This window comes from Vanessa atalanta, chromosome Z, assembly GCF_905147765.1.
Source record: "Vanessa atalanta chromosome Z, ilVanAtal1.2, whole genome shotgun sequence".
In the NCBI taxonomy this organism is placed as follows: Eukaryota; Metazoa; Arthropoda; class Insecta; order Lepidoptera; family Nymphalidae; genus Vanessa; species Vanessa atalanta.
The window spans coordinates 3,416,291-3,441,536 of record NC_061902.1 but is presented as its reverse complement, the minus strand read 5'-3'; the positions used below and the strand labels follow the sequence as shown (position 1 = coordinate 3,441,536).

The 25,246-nt window shown below is 37.3% G+C and overlaps 1 protein-coding gene across 2 annotated transcripts; it reads left to right on the top strand.

The window, feature by feature from the left end:
* Positions 1–1,536: 1,536 nt before the first annotated feature.
* LOC125076070 (EF-hand calcium-binding domain-containing protein 1-like) lies at positions 1,537–24,081 on the top strand. Of its 2 annotated transcripts, XM_047688016.1 has the most exons (6): positions 1,537–1,657; positions 4,952–5,021; positions 10,698–10,878; positions 13,033–13,143; positions 23,530–23,744; positions 24,038–24,081. In XM_047688016.1, exons 1-5 carry the CDS (start codon positions 1,537–1,539, stop codon positions 23,713–23,715), a joined length of 669 nt encoding a protein of 222 aa, XP_047543972.1. In that variant the 3' UTR covers positions 23,716–23,744; positions 24,038–24,081. The 2 variants fall into 2 exon arrangements, with proteins under 2 accessions (XP_047543972.1, XP_047543971.1); XM_047688015.1 differs by lacking the exon at positions 24,038–24,081 and having other exon boundaries at positions 23,530–23,797.
* The last annotated feature ends 1,165 nt before the right edge of the window (positions 24,082–25,246 follow it).

The following is a 25,246-nucleotide window of genomic DNA, read 5'->3' as shown; positions in this document are numbered from 1 at the left end:
TTTGTCGGCAAAAATAACAGTATTTACATATTTCAGCTGGGTAATAATATAATAAGCCAGAAGGCTAATGTCACCACGCCACTCCTGAGCGGTTTGATGGATACAAGTGTGGCTATTAACACATGTAGCTTTCCTTACGATGTTTTCTTTCACCGTCGAGCATGAGATGAATTCTAAATACAGATTTTGCATATGAAATTTTAGTGATGCCTGTCTGGGTTTGAACTCGCAATAATCGGTTAAAATTCACGTGTTCGAACCACTGCGGCAACTCAGCTTTGACGAAATGAAAATATATATTAAAAAATAATGGAAAAAAGTTAAACATTATTTTTTGCTATAAACATTCGCCGTGCTTACGCTTACTTAGCTTACTCAAAAGTTCATGACAATCAGCTTCAAACACAACAATTTTATTAACACGTGAAATTCACAAAGAAAATAAAATTATAGATATTTTTTTTCTAAAATTTAGTAATTATTTCATATACTCACGCAGAGTTTAAAAGAGAGAGCAAAGTTAAAAGTTAATCGCGCGCAGCTCCAGCTAGGGCGGGCGGCGTCCTATTGGTTGGGCTAGTGATACCGAACTGAATGCAGCTTGCACCGAATGCCAGCCGTAAATGCCTCGATATCCTCGAAGGGGTCTTATATACTGCCGGTATCGATTGAATTTTATACAACGCAATAGATGGCTTATGTAATATTGTGAAATACATTTTTCATTTTATTTTTTTTATCTCAATTTTTCAAACCTAAGTATAAATATAGGTACGTAGCACATATATACGTCAATTATTAGAACTAAGAGGACATGTCTTTTGTGGTTGTAATTAGAATATCTCATTGCTTCATTAATAAGATCACCGTAACACTTATATTTAGGGTGCCGTTATAACAATATAGATAATTAATGTGAGATATGTAAGCAATCGATACGATCGGTTTTTAAGACATCTTTTAAATACTCGTGATATACAGTTCAAAATCTGTGAACAAAAAGTCTAAGAATTTATTTTAGTTTTATTTCATTCTTTATATTAGTTGGACAAGCAAAAGCGCACCTATCCCTAGTTTAATCACCACCATCATTGAAATACGGCTCGTTGGTCTAGTCTCGGTAAGCAGGTAAAGTTGATGATTCTGCCCCTGAATTTTTTCCCGTCGTCTCGAAATTGCCTTCCGTCATGTATTATGAGAGTGGATCTGAGTTTGCGCACACACTTGGGAACTATAATGTGTCCTGCGTAGTTGGCTGGTCTCCCTTAAGATGACCGAAGTGACCGAAATCAATCAGGACGACATAAAATTAGCGGACATAAATGTGATAATGAGTAAACATAAACATGTTTACTTCTTTAATATGTATAGACTTATTTTAGTTTCATTTCATATGAAAATACTTAAATGACAGTTCACACCATTATCCATACTTTTCGGTGTCATTATAAACTGTCAATTTTTACGACATTAATTTTATTATAATAACTAGATCACATTTAATAAACAAAATTATTTTTATCTTCATATATCAATATGTCGGCATCCCTGGATTCAGCTTTGGATCCCATGGAGGAGATAAGGTTTAGAAAAAAACACGGAACAATGTGGATTGAAATGCAGAAATATACTCATTTTACTTTTGACGAATTGGAACGTAAGTAGCAATATTAAAATTATATAAATATTTATTGCAATATGATGAGTCAGGTCTCTCGGCCAGGTCGACCGAAAGCTGGTCAAGGAGGCCACCATCGGGCAGCGGTGGGGTTCCGCAGGGAAAAGGGAGGGTGCTAGGGCAGAGGAGCTGGCCGCATGCGCAGTTCGCTCAAGGAGGTCTGCGATGCGGCCATGCCTCGAACCCAGCGCAGGGTTCCGCGCCGGCACGTCTATTGGTGGTCGCCCCAAATTGCCTACCTTCGGGTGACGTGCTGACGAACGCTCAGGGCCTACGTCCGCTGTCGTAGGTGCAACGGCCTCGATACGGATCAGAAGGGACAGATACTGGACGCTTATCGCCAGTTGAAAAAAGATCTGCAGCTGGCCATAAGCTAGGCAAAGTAGAAGGCCAGGGAGGAGCTTCTGGTGGGCCTCAATCGAGACCCTGCGACTGCGATGTGCGTGGTGCGTCCGCACTCAAGGCGCCCCCGTCACGGACACGCTGCCGCCGGAACTCCTCCTGCGCCTGGTCTGGGAACTCTTCATCCATCCAGGCGAGTATCCACTGGTCACGGAGCGGGAGATGGAGATGGCCATCGGCCGCTTAAGGAGCCAATAACTCGGCGCCGGGTCCGGAAGGGGTTCCAGGTCGTGTTCTGTGCGATGCACTGGAATTCTAGCGGGCAGTTTCCGAAGCCTTGGAAAAAGGGAAATTTGGTCTTGTTGCCGAAGGGAGGTCTGCTGAACGAGACGGGCAAACTCTTCGCGAAGATCCTCTTCCATCCTCGCTCGACGTGGCGACCGCCTTCAACAGTCTTCCCTTGGAGACGATACGGGAGGCACTCCGATTACTTGGGGTGCCGACCTATCAGGAGGCTACTGGAGGCATACTTCCAGGACAGGGAGATCCTCTGGGCGGGGGTCGATGAGAGACTCGTCCGGCGTCGGGTGGGCTGCGACGTTTCACAGGGGTCGGTTCTCGGCTCAATTCTGTGGAACATCGGTTTCGATTGGCTCCTGCGAGCTCCAGTCATTCCCGGGATGGGGGTGTTGTGTTACGCTGACGACACCCTCGTCACGGCGACCGGGCGGGACTTTTGGAAGGCGCCTCGCCTCGCCGAGGTCGGAACGGCTCTCACCGTGGACCGCAAGGGAATGCTGGGCTTGAGGGTATCCATATCCAAAACGGAGGCGGTCCATGGAAAGGACCCTCACGAGGGGCAAGTATCAACGTCCAGGGGATGGTGATCAAGGTGCAGGCCCAGATGAAGTATCTGGGCCTCATCCTGGATGGACGAAGGAGCTCCGGGCAGCATTCTATTCAGCTTATCAACGCCGCCGCCGCTCTCGGGCGCCTCCTTCCGAATGTGGGGTCCTGGATTGCTATGCCGGCGTCTCTATTCCGGCGTAGTGAGGTCGTGGACTGCGGCGACACTTCTCGCGGGCGAATCGCCCTGGAAGCTCCAGGCATAGGTCCTCGGTACCGGTTCCGGGTCGAGGCGAGGAACGGCGGCGACCGTCCAGGATCGGCGGAAATCGGGCGGATCAGGGCTCTAGCCCAACAAGCCCTGATCATCCGCTGGGGTAACCCACTGCTGGCCTGGCGACAATGGAGACGATACGTCCCAACTTGAGTCGCTGGGTCGAGGGGAAAAAGGGCACGCTCAACATCAGGATGACACTGGTACTTAACGGGCACGGGTGAGAGAGAGAGTGGTGCGCCATTGGACACGGCGCACCACACCCTGACTGTGCTGCGTGGGGGCCCCAGAGGCACTCCCTGGTGGTGACTATGGACGGAGACATCTCGCTGCCGAGCATCGTCAACGAAATGCTCGGTAGTTAGAGATGCTGGTCGGAGATGCGCTCATTCTGCGAAAACGTAATGTCGCAGAAGGAAACCGCGGAGCGGGAGCGGGAAGAGGATGCCGCTGCAGACCCGCTCCGCCAAAGACGACCAGGGAGGAGGAAGAAGTGCTACGCGCACATTATCCCCCCGGCTCAATAGACGTCGCAGGGACTAGGGGGAGTCTTAGTACCCCAGGAACACTCTCTGGGTATTGGAGGCCCGTATAGGCGGGCCGACCGTTAGGGCATTACGGTAGCATGCGCAAGCGATCCCGTGGCACCCGCCGAAAGACGGAGAGGGTACCGGCGAGTCCCACATAGTCCACTTCCACTAACGCGTTTTTACAGCGAGAAAAAAAAAATAGCTTAATACTGTCCAGCTAGTGATGTGAATCTAATCTAAAATTGAGAGTTTCTTTGGGTAAACATCACTAAGTTTTCACGTGTTGAATTTATCTTGACATCTCCACTTGGTGGTAGGGCCTGGGCCCTTCGCTCATCAAGTATTCCGCTAAACAGCAATATTTAGTATTGCTGTGCTACGGCTTGAAGGATGAGTGAGCCAGTGTAAGAACGGGCAAAAGTGACATAGCATCTTAGTTCCCAAGGTTGGTGGCATATTGGCGATGTAAGGAATAGTTAATATTTTTTACAGCGGCAATATATATGGGCGTTGGATCCCACTTTACACCAGGTGGCCCATTTGCCCGTTGGCCTATATATTATATAAAAAATTGTGTTTTTCGCGGAAGGAAATCATGTATTTCAATACATTAAAATTAGTTGGATGAAAATTCACAACACGTATTTACATCAATTTACAAATAGGAACAGCGTGGCGGAATAAGCTCCAAAGCTTTTCCTCGAGGTCTTTGTCCATCAGTGGGACTTAAAGGCTGTTAATTTTCTCTGTTATGTATCATAAAATGGTTTAAATTAAATTAATATATGTATATAACATACAAACAATCGTTGACACATTCGTACAAGACATACTTGTTTTTTTTTTTAAATAATGTCATACTTGTTTTAACACGAAATTCGATTGTATTTAATATAATCTATATAATTTTCGATTCGAACGATTTCGATGAATATGCAATCAAAATACCTTTATTTAAAGCCTTTATTAAAGCTATCAATTTTTCAGTGAAATACTATTGTATAAAATGCATAGTCCAATCAATCTATTCTCTCCGTGTCTCGTACACGTCCATTGTTGACTTTTACATAGATATTTTGAAGACTAGCAATTTTTTTGTGTTTTATTATTTTGTCACGATACATTTATTTCCGAGTACGCCAGGATCTTAAGCTTTAGATTAAAAAAATGCAATATGTAAACATATGATATAGGCCGTTTTCATTCTGAAATTATAAACTATAATATCCTGAATGTTGTATTTCAACAGATCCATACGAAAATCTTTTTTTTATTTTACAGAAATCATGATCATATTCTTCAAAATACAAAAACGCGATGAGAAACCGGCTGGAAGTGACTTAATATCCAGGTAAAACAATATCTAATATTTTAATTGTTTAAGTAACTTATATACTTGCATCACAGACAGACATTGCCGTACCTGTGGACGTAAATCAGTTGACTGAGCCAGTGTAACTACAAGTACAGGGGACATAACGTTTTAGCTCGCAAGGTTGGTTGTGCTTTTGGTGGTATAAGAAATGGATAAAAATTTTTACAGCGCTAATGTAACAACCACCACCACCATTACTGTGGACCACTTTCCTTAAGTTATCCATTTGCATATTCGTCTAACAATATCATTAAAAAATATATTGATTTCGTAAATTGGTTGATTTGAATGGTATAGAAGTTAATGTGCAGTAACACCATCTAATAATGGTAAAATGAAAGGATGGAAACATAAAAATAATATAACGTTTCTGAAGAAATCCTAACGTTCGTGAAATATAATTTACAATAAAATTGTATGCGCTTGATCGAACTTATGTGGCAATTTACTGCGAAATTTTATTATATTTGTAGGGATGTAGTTTGTTGGTAATATAAATAGGTTTTGTGTTGTTATTTTCTAGACTTCAACCTGAGAATCAGTCTATACTGTTCTGTCATTACAATACAATATAAAATATCACTTTAAATTGTGACGACTATTCGTTTTGATACAATGTAAGTAATGTAATTAGTAATATTAGTGATTTGAAACTAGGAAGTGAACAAGTTAAAAAAGTGAAAAGACTGACAGATAACATATAGATATATAGTTATCTATATTTATTCTTTACCTAAACCAGTAGATAAATTTGTTCAAAATAGTTATCAAATACTTAAATATTCATAAAGTTTACTTGAATAAAATACATTTGATCCGCTTTGAAAACAAATTGTATTCGCATGCATGTATTGAAAATACTGCCAAAATTGTTTTGGTATTGCGAACAACGAAACTTATGTTTATTTCATTTAATTTGTTTGCAGACATTTAGTTTTGAGGAACCTATAAAATATTAAAAGCTACAGCGGTACCCTCTCTGTCTTTACGGGAGACGTCACGGGATCGCTTGCGCATATTACTGTGACGTCCTGACGGACGGACTGAATTCCTAGGGGGTTCTCGGGGTACAGAGTCCCCCTAGCCCCGGCGAGACTTATGGCTGGAGTAGAAGGTGTCCATACCAAAGACGCCTTCTCCCCGGTCTTCTTCGGCGAAGCGGGTCGGCAGCGAGAGATCACCGACTTCAATAGTCGCCAGGAAATGGCGCTGAGGCCCCCACGCGGCACACCTAATCAGGGTGTGACGGGCCGTGTTCGAAGGCGCGCCGCACTCGTGACTGGAGGGTGTTATCTCTCGCCTCGCTATCTGGTACAGATACCTACCGAAACAGCAGTGCCCGGTAAGCACCTGTGTCAGCCTGAATGCGAGTGTGCCTTGTCTTCGTTCTACCCAGCCACTCAAGTGGGAACGAATAGCGTCCACTGTCGCCAGGCCTGCCGAGGGGGACCCCAGATCTTCTTCCCACCTTCTAATCAAGGCTCGCTGGGCTAGAGCCCTGACTCGCTTGACCGATCGCCACTTGACTTTGCTACCACCCGGAACTGGTACACTTCCGCAAGCACTTCCGCTTGTAGTTCCCAAGGCGTATCGCTAGCAAGAAGTGTCGCTACCGTCCACTACACCGTACAATAACCCCGTATCTCTCTCACCACTATGACCCTCTGCGATTTCCGCAGAAGAGCCTTGTTACAAGCGGTGAGGGAGTCCACCCAAACGGGTGCACCGTACAATGCCATAGAGCGCACCACGCCAGCGTATAAACCCCAGCAAAATGTTTCCGGCCCTCCTACGTTGGGTAGAAGGCGACCTAAGGCAGCAGCAACGTTGATGAGGTTCAGGCTGAGTTGGACAAAATTCTGCTCGAAGCTCCATCTTCCGTCCAGGATGAGGGCCAGATACCTCATCTGTGCCTGCACCGTCATCACCGTCCCCTGGACGATGATAGATGCTCCTCCAGGGGGACCTCGGTGTGGACCGTGGAATAGGAGGGCCTCTGTTTTAGTTACAGAGAACCTCAAGCCCTCCATCCCGATTCGAACCACAGTAAGCGACACTCCGACCTCAGGTAGGCCGCCTCCTGAAGGGTTCGCCCCGGCGCCGTGATGAGGGTGTCGTCCGCATAGTACAACACCCCCTGCGGATCGCCACAGCCCATTTGAGCGATCGCCCTCCTCCCAAAGGACCACCCGATCCTGGAGGTATGCTCGCAACATGCACTGAGATAGGCACCTCGTGATATCGAAGTGCAATGCAGTGCCCCTATTGCCTCGAAAGGAAGACTATTGAAGGCGTTGGTCCGCAGGTCAGCTAGGTCGAACTGCCACTCCACCGTGGACTGCAGTAGCAGGTCCTAAGCCCCGGCGCAGTGGTTGACGGAGCGCCTTAGTGTGACCAAGACCCATGCACTTGAAGCAGCGCAAAAGGCGTTCCTCCAACACGTATATCTTGGCCGAACTCCATTCAACCACGGGGTTGTCGCAGCAGTCCCCTGCGCGTGCGACTGCGGCGACAAGCTTCTCCTTGGTGACGGAGTCGTCCAGGCCTGTTACTTTGAGGTCCAACCGCTTCACGGGCCCCCAAACGTTGGAAATTCCATCCAGTACAATGCGGAGCTTCTAGGCTAGCTTCTTCGCCTGCCCCGACTGTGCCACTGTAAAAAAGACGTAAGAATACATACATTTATATATATTTTTCTGTTAAGGCCCCTAGCGGGTAAATACTTTCTCCAAAGGTTTCCAAGTTTTCCTTACCTGTGCTATCTTCATCTAGTCTATTCCGACAATTTTTTTTTATTTCATCTTTCTTTAGGGCGTCCTCTGGCTCTCATGCCACTAGGACCGGACCAGTTTCCGGTTTCAGATCCATAAATAGATGACTTTTAATCTATTTGAGATTTAAGTGTATACTACGCTTAAACATTTACAGTGACACGTGTATGTATTTTTGTACAGTTCCATTGTGATTATTTAATCATCGATTTCTGTTAAGCGCATTATTGTCAGAGTTAATATGTTGCAAGCTCAACCAACAAATATTGGATTTTATGCAATATTTTTATCTCTTTGTGACGTATTTCTCATGTTATTTATTGGGATGGTTCAGTACAAGCACGTCTGGATATCATCCACTCATCAGATATTCTACCACTAAACTAGAATACTTGGTATAGTTGAAGGAACGGTGAGTGAGCCAGTACAAGGGACGTAATATTTTTAGTTTCCAAGGTTGGTGATACATTACTTGCGATGTACGGAATGGTTAATATTACTTGCAATGCCAATGTTTATGAGTGGTGGCCCATCCGCCTACTACACTTACACATAAAAGTAAATATATTCGGAATCATAATATTTTACCTAAAATCGCGGAGTATTTTTTGTATCATGCAGTCAATAGTCTGACAAAAGTAATTAAGGTTAAATACAATTTCTCTTTTATTTCGATAAAATTCATTTAGCACTGTAAAATAACCCGAATAATATTCCTTCATTAGTGGACATATTTATACTCGAATAAGCGCTTAACGGGTCGCCGTTGCAGCGTGGAGATTAATTAGTGGAACTTGTACTGATGTATTAAAATTCATACAGTGTTTTTAAATGTAAATATCCGAGGTAATTGTATTTTAGGCAATTGGGCGCAGACACTAAAGGCGTTTTCACATTATCCGATCCGACATCAAGAGCCGAGATGGCCCAGTGGTTAGAACGCGTGCATCTTAACCGATGATTTCGGGTTCAAACCCAGGCAGGCACCACTGAAATTTTATGTGCTTAATTTGTGTTTATAATTCATCTCGTGCTCGGCGGTGAAGGAAAACATCGTGAGGAAACCTGCATGTGTCTAATTTCAACGAAATTCTGCCACATGTGTATTCCGCCAACCCGCATTGGAGCAGCGTGGTGGAATATGCTCTAAACCTTCTCCTCAAAGGGAGAGGAGGCCTTTATCCCAGTAGTGGGACATTTACGGGCTGCTAATGCTAATGCTAATGATCCGACATTTCCCTCTGAATATTTAGCTTCCACAATAGGATGTATCCAATACATTCTTTGTACAGATTTTTTTTGCGTCTCAATTATAATAGACACAGTAAATAAACTATTATAGCCTACCATGATGAATCGGAACGATTTTGCCGGAAATATGTGGAAATAGCACAGTCGGACACCGACATCGGATGTGAAAACGGTTTTACGCTTTGTTAATGTTAGCAATAAGTATCCGGTGAATTACATTTATTATTATTTAAAATACGATGTATCGACAAAGCTTAGAAATAAATTATAACAAACAGAGCCCCCAGAGAGTAACTAGGTTCTCATCACGAGATGATGAAGAAAGTTTCGAAATTGTAAAAATCTCAGACTCGGTCACAATTTTTGGACAGATCGCAAAAATAAACGTGCACAGATGTCGACTTATTTCCTTTGAACTTGGTTCCGAATATTTAAGATTTTTACGTACTATTTAAAGTAATTGTGCTATTTCGGCGAGATTTTCTTTAATCATGTACTAAGTTGTTGGAGGAGCAAACGGGCCAACTGATGGTAAATGGACACCATCGCCCATAAACGATGGCACTGTAAGAAATATTAACCATTCCTTACATCGCCAATGCGCCACCAACCTTGGGAACACAATAGTACTGCAGTTTGGCGGTAGGATATTTCATGAGTGGGTGGTACCTATCCAGACGTGCTAACAAAAGGCCCAACAAGTAAAAAACCGTTACCATTAATTATTTTAGGTATAATATTTAGATTTTAATTTACTCGAATAATTAAGAAATGAGAATATATTAATTACGTAAACAACCAATAATAATAAGAATATGTTAACAAATTCACCGCAAAACAAAAATAAATGCAATACGTACATCATTCACTCGATACCCCGAGGCAGCCAAAGCCACCCATATTGCAAACGTCAATTAATTAAACAAAAAATATTTCTGAATAACATAAAGCGTCAATAGCGCAATGGTTTTAGGCCGCCTAACAGGGATGTAAAGACTTGCAGTTTCGATCCTGAACCATTGTGCTATTGTAGTGGACTACAATAGCACAATGGTTACACACACACACTCCTAGCACAATCTTTAAGCCTACTGAAGGGGATATTGAGAATGTTAGTAATTACTTGAGCCGAGATGGCCCAGTGGTTAGAACGCGTGCATCTTAACCGATGATCTCGGGTTCAAACCCAGGCAGGCACCATTGAATTTTCATGTGCTTAATTTGTGTTTATAATTCATCTTGTGCTCGGCGGTGAAGTTAACATCGTGAGGAAACCTGCAGGTGTCTAATTTCAACGAAATTCTGCCACATGTGTATTCCATAATATGCTCCAAACCTTCTCCTAAAACGGAGAGGAGGCCTTTAGACCAGCAGTAGGAAATTTACAGGCTGCTAATGTAGGAATTACTTATAATTACTACAATATCTTTTTATAAAAACGGGAATAATATCATCTCATTAGAAAACATGTATGTGTCGGAAATCTGGTACATGTATGCAAATTGGTTCATCAATCAGTATTGGGGCAGTTTATGGAGTAATGGCCTTAACACCTCCGCAAAATGGACAGCTGTATGTGATTTACAGGTTTATTTTCTGACACTTTACTTTATAATGGTAATATTCTCAGGGCACATTTCCGCGATGTTCTTCACACTGGCCTTGGTATGACGGACGCTTATATGATGGAGCGAGTCATGGTCGCTTTAGATCGAGGCACATCCCCATATGTGACTATGTCTACGTTTGCTAAAGCTATGTCGCTGTACCTACGTGGTGACTTAGAGGAACGGATAAATTATGCCTTCACGGTTTGTTACGCTAAACTCTAATGGTAGTATGATAATTGTTATCATTGAAACATGCTTCGTTAGTCTTACGGGTACTTTATTACGCTGTAAATCCCTCGTTATAGGTTCGAATCCTGGGTCGGGTTATTATTATTATTTTAGTCTCGTAATAGGCAGTAATAACACTCTTCTGCTTTAACACTGAACTCCAGTGAATTGCAGGCACAAGGGACATAATATCTTAATTCCGGTGGTTTGTGGCGATGACACTGGCGATGTAAGTAATGGTTATTATTTCTTACAGCGGCAGCGGTCGGTGATGAACACTTACCATCAGGTGGCCCATTTGTCGGTCCGTTAACCTATAACATAAATATGTACCTAATAATCAGATACTAATGTTCGTATTAAAATAGTTTAAGACATTTTTAAATGCTAGTCGACACAGTATAATTTTATAGTCGCCTCATTTTCAAATGATATGAACTATTGTTTGCTTGCACCTTAGGGTCGTTTTATAAATGCTGTATGTAAACGACTACACTAGACTTTACAGGCGTATAGACACTATGGTTCAAATAATTCCATGGTTTATATATTTAATTATATTGGTAAAAAGAGTAATTTATAATATAATGTATTTAATAATATTAATGCATTTTATTAACCTCGAACAGATATTACCAATAACGAACATAATAATTGAATATTACCGACCTGAAAATGTAAATGCCTATAAATAATGATAAGTAGAACCGAGATGACTCAAATTTCAACACCATTTCATAAACTTTCTGGTAATGATAAGTAGAATCGAGATGAACCAGTGCGCAGAGATAGCAAAGTGGTTACAACGCGAACATTTTAAAGACTATTGCGGGTTCAAACCCATGCAAGAACCGCTGAATTTCCACATGCTTAATTTGTGATTGTAATTCAATCCATACTCGACGGAAGGAAAATATCGTGAGAAAACGTGCCGAAAATCGTGAATGATTACAATGACATTCTGCCGCATATGTATCTGCATTGGAGCCGTGTAGTGGAATTACCTCCAAACCTTCTTCCGAAAGGCAGAATAGGCCTTAGTCCAGCAATGGGATATTCATAAGCTATTAAGTTTTATTTAAATAAAAGTCCTACTGAATTGAACACTATTTTTAATTTTGTACTAAATTAATTGATATCCAGAATGTGAATACATAAAAGCGAGACACATGTAATGGTGTATCATATAATATTGATTGAACCGTTTGATGGTTCCTCATATAAAAAAACTTAAGCTTAAAAATTAAAACCTAATTTATGGTGAAAAATCACTGTGCAAAGATCACGACGTAAACTGACATATACTTTTTAATGTAATATGTAATGATCATAGTGACGTTTATAGTATTCTTGTACTCGTATACTTTTAAGGTGGAATCATACGGTTCATTTTTTGTTCATTTTCGTGTTTAATTTTGCATCTTTCACTCAAAGTGACACGTCTAAACACAGAGTGAAACAAAAGTGCCGAATGAATTCATTAGTGAACTTATCCAACGAAGTTGGATCGGTTCATTCGGCATCTTTCATTCCCACTCCGAGTGAACGAAAAATGAACAGTCTGAACACAGAGTGAACGTTCACTCGGATTTGGCCATTTTGTCAGTTTGAACGCATTTTGCTTAATCTTTTTTTTAGCTCTTTGATCAAATGATCACAAATTAAACTTATTCCAAGAGACACGACTTCATTCGACGCCATATTGAAAGAAACTACGGATGAATGTTCTTTTTTACGTCATTCCAGCTAAGCCGTGTGAACATGGAATGAAAGAAAAATGAATCTTTCACTCAAAAGAACATTCACTCGAATGAACCGTCTGATATCACCATTAGTTATATTTTGAAAGTGCGGCTACTTGTTATGGAAGCCATTCCAATGATACGAATAACTGATTAAGAGTTGAAATTGTATAAGTTTTTCCGCAACGTTATTAAAAAAATTATTTTAAAGTTTTTATTTGAATATGCAGATATTTTTGTTTCTTTTTTAAATTATTACTAATCGGTGTAAATATTTTTATGCATTATATTGTTATATTATATTAAGACTTATTTAAGTTAGGAAAATCAACCTTATGTAGTTTTGGTTGCTGTGTATTATATATATATATATTTTTTATTTCAGTGCTACGATTTACTCGGTGAAGGGCATTTGAGGAGGGAGACCATGTATCAATTGATGAAGAAGAGCTTAGCGAAGGCCTCGAGGGATGACGATGTCGAGGAGGCCGTTAAGGTAGTATTTCTAATTGAATATTAAATAAATGATTAAACATTCAAGAGTTAAATATCATTGGCATTTTATCTCAGATTACCATCTCAGGTAATCCCTTATCAGATTTGTACCATGTGTTGTGAACCAAGTTTTTGTGGATTAGCACGCGCGGCACTTTCACGAGGTTTTGGTTCGAGCTGACGCACAATCCTTATAATCCTAGATCATAGAAAGTCAGTTTTAATAAAAAAAAATAATAATCATAACCCGTCGCAATATTTACCCGCAATGACCTTTAGACCTATTTATAGGCATTTGGTTCTGTATATATAATATTCATTGATTATTTACAAATGATAAGCAAATACTATGTTAAAAATATATTTCGTGGGCGAAAATAATTACATTAATAATTGGTCAGATGGCCTTAATATTTATTAAATATATTGCTAAATGTATTTACGATTTGCAATTGAACTGTCATAGTTGGATTATCCCTCATTTATTTTGAATACATACTAAAAGGAAATTTTATAGGTAGTTAATTTAAACTAATTACTACACTACGCTAAGTAACCCCATCTATGTAATAATATTGAAACTGTTGCGATGGCTAGGGGTAGCTTATTCCAATGAACCTCACTACATACTTCATTGGAAAAGGTTGCTCAATAGATGGCGGTTGCAGGCTCAATTTGTTGAACAGTTATCTTAAAAGCTACCATGAGACGAAAACTATTAATTTCGATGCTTTAATCGATGTAGCATTGTTTTAAAATTAAATAATAAATACATCAAACGCTAATTGGGCTGAAATTATTTTACAATCATTTCAATAAAACCGACCGTATATTTGGGAAAATATGTAATTGATTTAATGTATAACATGTTGATTGTTAATCACATTCCGCATGTACTGAGATGATTTTAATAATTCTGCTCTATAAAGTATCATGACAAATAATCAAAAACATGCTTTATAAAATGTGAGCAAAACTAATAATTATTACAAATTAAATTATATATTACGAGCTACACTACAAGCCATTGGAAATATTATTCAGAAACCCACTGAAATTTACTAATAATATAGTTTTTTGGTACATATAGATTGTATTGCTACTCTACGTTTACCTCACGAAACACTATATGTGTAAATCAACGATTAAAAATTGTGTTTTGAACCATAAGATTCCACAGAATACTTAATTTACTATAATTCCAAACCAAAAGGAAGCTTTCGTATAAATATTTACAGTCAAAATAGTTGATCGAATAATGAATTGAACACTATTACTTAAGAACAATTTGAATTAATATTTTAAATATCAGTGTAAATAATTGAGTCCATCTTGGTTGTACAACCTTCACCTTAACTGGGTGATTAGGTAACACATATAAATAAATTGGCGGCATATTTTAATATCAGGCTGTAAAAATGTATTCAACAATAGCGAAACAGCTTAAACTAAGCAGTTTGTGAATAGAAATTACGTACTTTAACAATTAGACCGGTAATTTGAAAAAAAGTGATACAACTTTGTTTATAACATTTTAATTATTTATTTTTGGTATTTAGATATTATTTAACTGGTTATGATTTTTAAAAAGCTTTCTTAAATATATTTTGCTTGGAATAGAAGCATAAATACTGATTCCTATATGTCTAACTTCAAAAATGATGGACATTCAATAAATGTATAAATATTTATTAACAAATCCATCCTCTTAAGAGTTGAATTTCTACTTATATAACAGAAGCCTAAAGAACAATTTCCGTTCTAATTTCGCAAATGATGCTCTTCAATACAAATTAATTTACCTTATTTAAACCCCCCCCCCCTCCCCTACTTCAACATCTGTCATTTACTCATAAACATAAGGCAAGAAAATCAATATCCAAAATTATAATTTGCAAAATAACGAACTGAATTTTCCAAAATAAATAAACAACTGCCTTTAACATACAAATAAATACAAATTTTCATACTTCAAACATGAAAAATAACTAGCTTCCAAACAAACTTTCAATCCCATTAAATCATCGGGAGATGAATGTTAAAAAGTATTTTTGTAGTGCTTTTTGTGTTCCCCTGGGAATTGTTTTTTGGTTATGCATTGTAGGTAGATCAGTCAGTTGATTTAAGCACTGGGGATCTTTTCAGACACACGCATACAGCTGTCATCGACATTAAATCCTCGATGACGTTTTCTGTTTGGCCTGAGCACAGCCTCATTTCCTGTTACTCAATAATTAAACTATTGTACTATGATTGTTTGGCGTAGAATGCTTGTTTATACTTACTTGTATCATTTCATCTCCACATGATGTAAGAGTGCTGCAAAACAGACGACGCCCGTGAAAGTATTCCGGTTCCGCAAATATTAATTATTATTTCATAAGTATAAATGAATTGCGATGCTGGATTTTGACACCAGGATCTGGTGTTAGAGCTTATCCAGCTTAACCACAACGCCTAGCAATTTAGGGAGGTCAAGACGTCAGCCTTCGATACAATGCCACAGAACAATCATTTCGACCGCATTGATATATTATTTGGGTTGAGTTTAGAATGCTATTGTAGGAGTTAGGGGAATCAATGTAAATGGTAGAGGATTAATCATCCATCATCGAAGATACATTAACTATTCTTTATATTGCCAATGTTCCATTTTTCTTGGGAACTAGTCTCAAACCGAAATACAACAAGATTATGTTTTACTGTTTGGCTGTAGAATACAGAAGCTGTGTGATGAGTAGGAGAATTATTAAAAGATAATATTAGATTTGTCTATAAATCCTGTATATTTGACCGGACGTTTCAGGGTTAAAACGACCGGTCGGATGGTTGCGCTTATATTTTATTACATTTAGTTTTGATACAATATTTTTAGTTTATTTTGAGTCCTCCTATATGTTTTATTATTAAAGTTAGAATATCGGTAACTTTTTAATACGTACAACCTGAGACCGACACCCACCTACCCCAACACGTGGAAGAAACTACGGGCGAAACTAGTATTATATAAATAGCCAACTACAAAACAGTACCTTTTCTCCTCTTTTTGTCATCTAATTTTATTTTTTCGTTTGGTAACTATTCAATATAATAATAATAATAGCCTTTTATTCAGATCTCTTAATAAGTTATAGTAAATTTGAACTTAAAAAAACTAACACTAACTCTTAACTAAATAAAAAAATTAAACTAATATCTGTTTCTTAGTTATCGACTGGCAAACAGATCTACATCTGTTTGCCAGTCGGCAAAGGCCTCCTCCAACCTTTTCCATTCATCCCTTTCTTTAACCACTCTGGTCCACAATACTCCTGCCACTTGTCTGATGTCGTCATCCCACCTTTTCTGCGGTCTACCTCTCTCCTTTTGCCTTCTTTGGGGTACCACCGTGTCACTCTTTTGCTCCATTTGTCGTGTCCTCTTATCAAGTGGCCTGCCCATCTTCATTCGAGTCTTTTGACTAAAATTGTTACAACTGTAGTTTTTGTTTTAAGTAATAACACATAAATGGGTATAAACATAATAGGTGTAGGTACTGCAAAGTAACTACATACTAAAATTCTCAAAACGTTAACACTGGGCAACAATGTTCTCTGTTTTCTATTCATCTAATGTTTCCGCGATGTGGCCGTAGTGCAGAACAAAAGCGTTCACTGACAGCGCAGACATAAATTATTCAATGTTTTTGTCATACGATTAAGGGCATTTCGTATGTTATATCTCATGTTTAATTTAATTGTGTTTATTTCGATAATTTCTACAAGTTTGTTGTTGACACTCGGTTTATTTTAAATTAATATTATGTTCTGTCTGCTCCGTCACTGTTAAAGACTATTTTATTTATTATTTATATGGATATAAATAAAAAATGAACCGTATATACCTATTTTAGAACAAAAATTTTTATGCAGTTGTAAGCTCTATTCTGTGACGTGTGGTCAGCTTTGTTCGATTTATATTGGAAACAGCTTTTGTTAGTGAAATATTTAGTTGCAAAACTATTTTCATATCATGCTAATTTCAACTCTGCCATGTGACTTTATAGTGAGAAACGAGTTTAACATTTGATTTGAATAATTTACTGATTTAGACTTAAGGGTTATTAGAAGGTATCTCGGAAGATAGAAATGGTCTAGGCAAAACTAATATCCTTACATCTAATGTGTTATTTGTTCTATAAAGAAAATCACGAAAAAATCGTCTTTAAATTCATTTCTTTGATCGCTGTACTTTACTACAAAACTTGCATATAAAATGGTTTGAATAAATTGTACTCGTAATGTTTCATACGTTATTATTTCTCTTTAATATTTTATATGCCTGTATCTGTTACTTATACGTGTTGGATATAATTTTAAACCAAATTTAAAGATACCTTGTCTATCGTTCTTTTATCAGGTATATTACTTATTTGTTCAATGATCCTTGTGTCTGTAAATTTGATGTAGAAAGGCCGTAACACATCACAATTGTTTAATTGTTTTAGAAAATACCGTTTTCAGTAACGAGCAAGAGTTATTAAAATTAACTTGTGAATAATTATCATATGAATATATTTTGTTAATTGCTATAAATAAATAAAAATTAAACCATTCAAATCACTCGTTTTTAGTAGCACAACAGAATCTTAACTTCGAGTTTCATTTACTTCTGTCAGTAATTCACGTGTTACTTATGTTCTACTTCCGTAGCATCACTACGTAATATATAAAAAATCGCCTTTTGTAAGCAACATAGCGAATGTCATACTTTATGCTAATCCAATGTAATAATTTCAGAGTATTTTATTGTAATTGTTTATACTTCTATTTGCCAATTGAATAATCGAAGGAGGGCGTCTATCGCTGTTACGTCTAGTTTAAAGTATTTTATATAAATATATATTTGTTGTACATATCTACAGTACGTTTGGTCGATATCTTTGTGAAGTTATATAAATAAAGTCTTCTGATTTGAATTGCTAAGTCACCTTGATTTATTTGTAAAGGTATGGAGTGTAGCTTTTCAAAGAGCCTTTAGGTATTCTGAACATTTAAATTAAAACAAAATTTTTGTCTTTAATATATAGTGTTTTTGTTAACAAAATATCTACCGTATTGCTAATTTTATAATTGCTCAATGAAACGACGTTTAGTTTTTAATAAATCTGTCTAAAAATGCAAATGTTTTTAGAAAATAAATAGTAGAACCAGAAGCTTAAAAGAAAAAAGCTCCGCTTTACTCCGCGTTGATGCATCTGACTTTTTATGCAAATAAAATGTTACGCGGAATACGGCTAGCTCGATTGATCCTCGTAAATGTAATAATTTTTCAGACGAATAAAAAAAGACCCACAAGCTTTTTAAGTGTTCATTTTTATGTTTTTATGAGAATAATTCTAGACACGCTGACTTGGAATTAAATAATACACTATGCATAAATTACGTTCTATAGTTTGGAATTGAATATAAGTTATAAATATAATTGGCCGCTTCGTTAGGTAGTAGCTTAATAATATTGAAGATCTCGAGGACTTGGATTTAAGCCGCGGGTTGGACTAATTAAAAGTTTTCGAATTTCTCTTGAGAAATTCTTAGTCATTTTACCTATGTCTCGGAAAGAACGTTCCTAACGCATCCTTTTTCTATCCTTGGAATTGTTGTCCCAACGAATTAAAAGATTGAATAGATATTTTACTTCTGGATGCGGCTACTTATTTATTAATCAATGACAGAATATGGTATGATATTTGAAAGAGATACAGTATTTCGTTTCTATTAATGGCTCTCTGTAAAATTTGTGTTTCAGCTTTCATCGTGTTTCTGTCAGTTATCGTTTGTTTTAGGAGTGATGGAAAGAGTTGAAAGTTTTTAAAAGGTTCATCACATAATATAGAAATGATTACTTTTTATATTTGGCAGTTTTTTCTCCGTTATAATATCTAGCTTGTTTAATTGATAGAGCTCCTTCAAGTTTTATTAATGAATCAGTACGTATAGTCTTTAATAATATATTGAACCTGTGTAGCTTCTTTAACGGCCGTAACACTTGTGCACGTGGTTGACAATTGACGTCTGTCCATTGCGCATGGAGCTTGAGACATGACTTGAATAATTTAAATCGTTGTTACCTCAAATCTATCAGGTTCTGAATAATTTTACTGTCCGTATTAGGTAAAACATCTGTTTCTAAAACAATGGCTTCTATTCGCTCTTAATTTAACCTCATTTTTTTTCAATAGGGGTAGTTTCTACCTTAATATAGAAAGCTATAAATGTTGTTTATTTAGGATCTATATACTCTCGCACTACGACTGACGTCGATAGACTATACTAGTCCATTTAAAGCGGAACACTTAGTCTACTATATAAAATATTTCTAGAGCTGTTGTTGTATTTCAACAAGGCGTCAATAAACTGTTGAGGATAAATGTCAAGAATAATGCAATAAAATGTCATCGAGTCATCTGAGCTTTGGCGAAAATTGTACCATGAGTACAATTGTACCTGTGAACCACGAGAGCAACGAAAATATATATTGTCATCATTGTATGAAAAATTGATATTTCTCTTCCCGGAAAATTTTCCTATTTCGCCTCCATGTAATATTAGTATTGATATATACGTTTATTCTATAAACGCAATGCCTTTTTAGAAACTAAACCTATGGATGCGTTACTGTAAAATAACTTGCTATTAAGTTTGAGTAAACTCATCAGCAGATTGAAGTATTCATTTGCATGGCACACTTAGAAAACTAATGACATAATTTCATACTTTCAAGATACGAGAGAGATAACTTCAAGTACTTTTTGCATTGATCCAGTTGCATATAATCCTAAATACGGTAGAAGTTGCTCTTTGGAAGTTTGCTACTGAAAACAAGTTTATACCATTCATTCGTCCAGTTTGCTCTTTCATTCAAAGTGACTCCTTTTGACAAAAATAGTGATGAAGCTCTTCTTCCTTATATAAGTTAATCAGTGAACGAACCCAAAAATATAGCATATTGACATTTTGAATCGAATTCGAAAATCGAATCGAATTTGAATTTGAAATTTATATTCGCTTGAGTGAACGTCCTTCAGAGTCTAGGTACCTGATATCTCCTTTAAAATATATACTCATACTGTATTTTTGCAGTAGTCCAACAATTCGCATAAAAATAAAGTAAAGTTATCTACAATTTCGAGCAGCACAGTCACAATACAGATTGAAATTGTTTGAGAAAAATAACAATACTTCATGACATAAACGAATATGCAAATAAATAAAACACTCTGTAATATCAGAAGCTGCTCGATTTCTTTAACTTTGCTCTACACACTGACAGGTTTAGCTTGTCTGTTTTTATATTATCTGCACAGAAATGAGTAAGTAAGTAGTAAGTATTAGTGGTCAAAGTGGCCGGAAAAATATCGACGAAAACTTCGAAGGTAAAAACTTTGCTTCGACTTTTACTTTAGCTGTCACTGAAGAAACTGTCCGTTGGATCGTAGCCGTATGTTGAATTTAAGAGCGTAGCGGAGAAAAGCCGCTAAAGTCACAGACATGACAGCTGATGTATACCGTCTTCTTACTTGTATTTCTTTCGTCGAATTGAAAAAATACATGAATGACTAGTTTCGAAAATTTTACAGATATGTTTATAAAGCTTGTGACGTGTCAGATGGAAAACGATTTTGTTAGAAAATTAATAATACGATATCTTTTTGAATAGGAGAAATTATTTTAAGTTGGCAGATTCACATGGAAATCAAACAAAGACGGGAAATCACGCATGGTTCTAAAGGTGGAAACAAATCAAATAATTGCTTGATACTAAAATAAATAAGAGTAATTAAAAGAATATATTTGTAAAAGCAATATTTTCACAACTACGCTTTTTAGTCTTTAGTCTTTAGAGCTTGAAAAACACAGCGATAGTTTTTTAAATCTGAAGATTGGCAAATATTTGAATTTGTTTAAACATATTTTTATTCGAAGGTATTCAAAAAACGACTGGTGAAACATATTCGATGTTTAGTCGTTGTTTTTCGTTCACTTTTGCTGTAAATTAATTGTTTTGTAAAATTCAACTAGCAAGTATGTCATACATTCAGGTTGCATAGAAGTAATTTATTCAAACATGTATCGGGTCACTGACCCGTATAGTGCGTTATGCAATTCCAAACGTATTTGGGTCGGACATGTTCATTCATATGAGAAAAAATCATTGTAAGTGTTTAGCCAAGATACAAATATGTTTTGATAAATATTTCATAATTCTGGAATTTTCTAATGGGGAATTAAATCAAATCAAAATATACTTTAATCAAGTACGCTTTTACAAGCACTTTTGAATCGTCATTTAACAAATTATATTAAGTAGAGCTACCACCGGTTCGGAATGTATATGATTCTACTGAGAAGAAGTGGCAAGAAATTCAGTAGTTACTCCTTTTCAACATCTAAAAATATAGTCGTGTTAGTTAAACACAATTATATATGTATGTTATATATTCTGCCTTACCTAAGCAACTAGCTAACCTAACCTAACCTAACCTAACAAGCATTAACTCCACGCTTTTTCTGAAGATTCTGTATATTATTTTAATACACCTTTATTTTTTTTTAGTCTATACTAATGAAAGAGAGGGTATTTCTGTAAAGCCTAATCGAAACAAAAACTACTAAAGCAATATACATAAATCATATACCAGAAGATGCAGAGCGTTTACGAGAAGGTTTTTTTGTATAATATTATTATACGAGCAATACCGATTCGTAGTTTCAACCGCTTTAAAACAAGACTATTAATGTGACAAGCCTTAATATCATGTTCTTTAATATATCTCGTGCATCGAAATAGTCAATGTCATAATATATTTATATCGCATCGCATCAGAATCCAGAGCTAATTTTTAAAATGTCAAATCAATGTTACAAAATTTAGCGGCAATAACAATTCACAAAAAAAATCTAAATATCGACAAAAAACAAAGCGAATTTCATATAGCCGAGGTATCTATTGACTACCTCGCCGGTTACCTTATATTTACGCAACATAACTTCTTTCTCTCGCTTATTTTAAAAATACTGTGGGTATTTTCTAATTGACAGACTAATTCACTAAGATGTTTTATTCTTGCAGAAGAGCTACTGTTAAAATGATAATTGCTGACAAAGTTCCAAGATTAAGACAATGCTTCTAGGGCATGCATAGCATTCATTGAACAGAGTTATATAAAAAACAGTTTAAATACTGCGGAACAGTTTTTAAATCGGAGACACAATAGTTTGCTAATATTATTATACTCCGTGCGAAGCTGTGGCGAGTCGCTAATAATGTAAACAGATCAATAAAGACTAGCCAGACTTAAGAGCTTTATGTATTTTATATTGAAAGATATTGTCGCTTATTTTTAAAATAAAACTAGATTTATACAAGAGTTTTTCACTGAACTAAGATTAATCGTATGAAGTGGAAATCTATTTCAACTGTCACGATAAACAGTTGAAGGTTTCTTTCATTGTTGTACATTTATTACAACCTACGTTCTACACAATAATATTTCTCGCTATTACATTATGTAGGAGTGGTAATGCATTTAATTTTCTTTGTTGAATAAATATATTATATAATTCTTTCTCAACAAATAAATTACGCTTCTTTCGTGTAGAGGTAGTGGTGTATTATAAAACTGAGACACCCAAGCAACTGAAACTGTCGAAGTTAGCTGCGTTTAAACAAAGTTTAGAGATTATTCTACTATTCTACTCCGCTGCTAAAGTGCGAGTTGGTGTATAATAGGTACACACACTTCTGACTGAATGTTACCAACACAAGCTGGCTTCACTAATTAAGAAAGATAAAACTCAGTGGTTTAGGCCCATTTTTTTTTTCGCCGGTTAGATGTTTTTCGATAGTAGTATGTGGGACTCGGCACCAAATTCACTGGAATATCCACCACACCCACTCCACAAATATTATATAAACTGTTATATTATTATATAACGGTTCATAATGTAATACATTCGTCTGTAAAATAGTTACTCGACATTATACTTTGGAATATGTAGATTTTTTTAAAATTTGTTTATGGCATAGGTTAGCGGATGAGCATATGAGCCACCTGATGGTAAGTGGTCACCACCGCCCATAGACAGTGGCACTGTAAGAAATATTAATCATGCCTTACATTGCCAATGCGCCACCAACTTTGGGAACTGTTATGCCCTTTGTGTCTGTAGTTATACTGGCTCACTCACCCTTCAAACCGAAACATAACAATACTGTGTAATGTTGTTTGGGGGTAGAATATCTGATGAGTGGATGGTACCTACCTAGACGGGCTCGCACAAAGCCCTAACACCAATTAAAGTGCCAAGTATATTTCTAATTCTAATCGATAATATGTACTTTTCAGGAGTTAGTTGATATTATGCTTAAGCGAATGGACGTCGACTTGGATGGTGTTATCAATTTTCAAGACTTCCACACGTCAGTCGTGAACACGCCCTCATTGCTCGAGAGCTTGGGTTACTGCCTCCCAGAAAGGCCAGCGGTCTTTTCATTTCTGACAACTTGGTGTCCCACATGGGGCAAAATGTAAACCGTAGAGGTCAAATAAATAATCCCTTGGTAAACAATTAATTTTGAAATATTTTCTTTATTTCAACCGTACAATAAAATTAAACATAAGTGTCATTTCATTACATTACATTTTACATAACTGTGGATGTAATATAGTTTTTGAATATGATATAATTAAGGTTTTCATAGAAAATGAATATGTGATTATTTTTATCGATTCTATCTGAAAAAATCAATTAATTATTAAGTACTATTTTGTTATAACAATGTTATATTCTAGATCTCATTTCCTGTGATAACGAAATAATACTTGTCTTGATATAATTTTTGTTTAATTTCAGTCTTTATACGACCGGATAGTTAAAGACAAGATTTCTGCAGCATGCAATATTTATATTGACTACTCGAAAACGATTTGAGTGACTAGGTTTTTTATCCCATTAGATTTCCAGATGATACCTAATTTTTCAGCCAATTTTCATTTTTTCTATAGTATTTTTTATTGGACAAGCAAACGGGCCATCTGATGGTAAGCGGATGGTAGGTCTGTAAGAAATATTTAAATTTCCTTACGTTGCCAATGCACGATCCATCTTGGGAGCTAAGATATTATCTCACTTGTGCGTGTTCACAGAGAGTCAGTATAGTCAAATTTATAAGGATCAATACCAAGGATTTTTTCGTAGAATTTATTTAATTTATGTTGTCGTGTGGTGACGGCTATCCACGGAAAAAGTAGTCCTAAGAGAATATGTTATAATAGCAGCTTATTTACGAGTACTAACCACCTTATAGCGATCCCCTACCCGGATGCCAAGCGTGGCGATTATGGCATATTTGCTTGGCAAATGTAAAACGCAACAAAATCGCAGCCGCTAGTCCTCGGCAGTCCCACTATTTCCAGCCTTGGTAACAGCTATGGTAAAGGTGGGTCAGGAGATGCTAAGAATCCTCGACAGAGACCGTGATACCAACACCGATGACTAATGGGCCTGGCAATATATATAGGTCCAACTTTTAGAAAGAGGTCAATCGCTGAATCTAACTAGACCGGTTAGCGTTCGAGAAGCTACGTTACATCTTCTCGTCCTAAATTCCAAAGTATCTAGTCTTAAACCAGTGTGTTTTGCCAGTGATAACTTACGGAACAGTGACGTGATCGCTTACTAAGCACCTCATAAAAAGGCTCAAAGTCACGCAAAGAGTTTTGGAGAGGACTATGCTCGGAGTTTCCCTTCGAGATCGAGCTAGAAATGACGCAGGTAACCAAAATTGCAGACATAGTCCAAAGAATAGTCGAACTTAATTGGAAGTGGGCGGGGTACATAGCTCGTAGAATCGGTTCTACGCGCTATGTGTCCCGCCATCCATCCATTGGGACATAAAAGTTCTCCAGCAAATACGAAACGAAAAACGGAGCGTGGGCAGACTTCCTACAAGGTGGACTGGCGATCTGGTGAGGGTCAATTATCAAAGTCAAAGTCAAAGTCAAAAATCTTTATTCAATATAGAAGTGTTTACACTTGCTTATTGAATAAGATACTCGTACC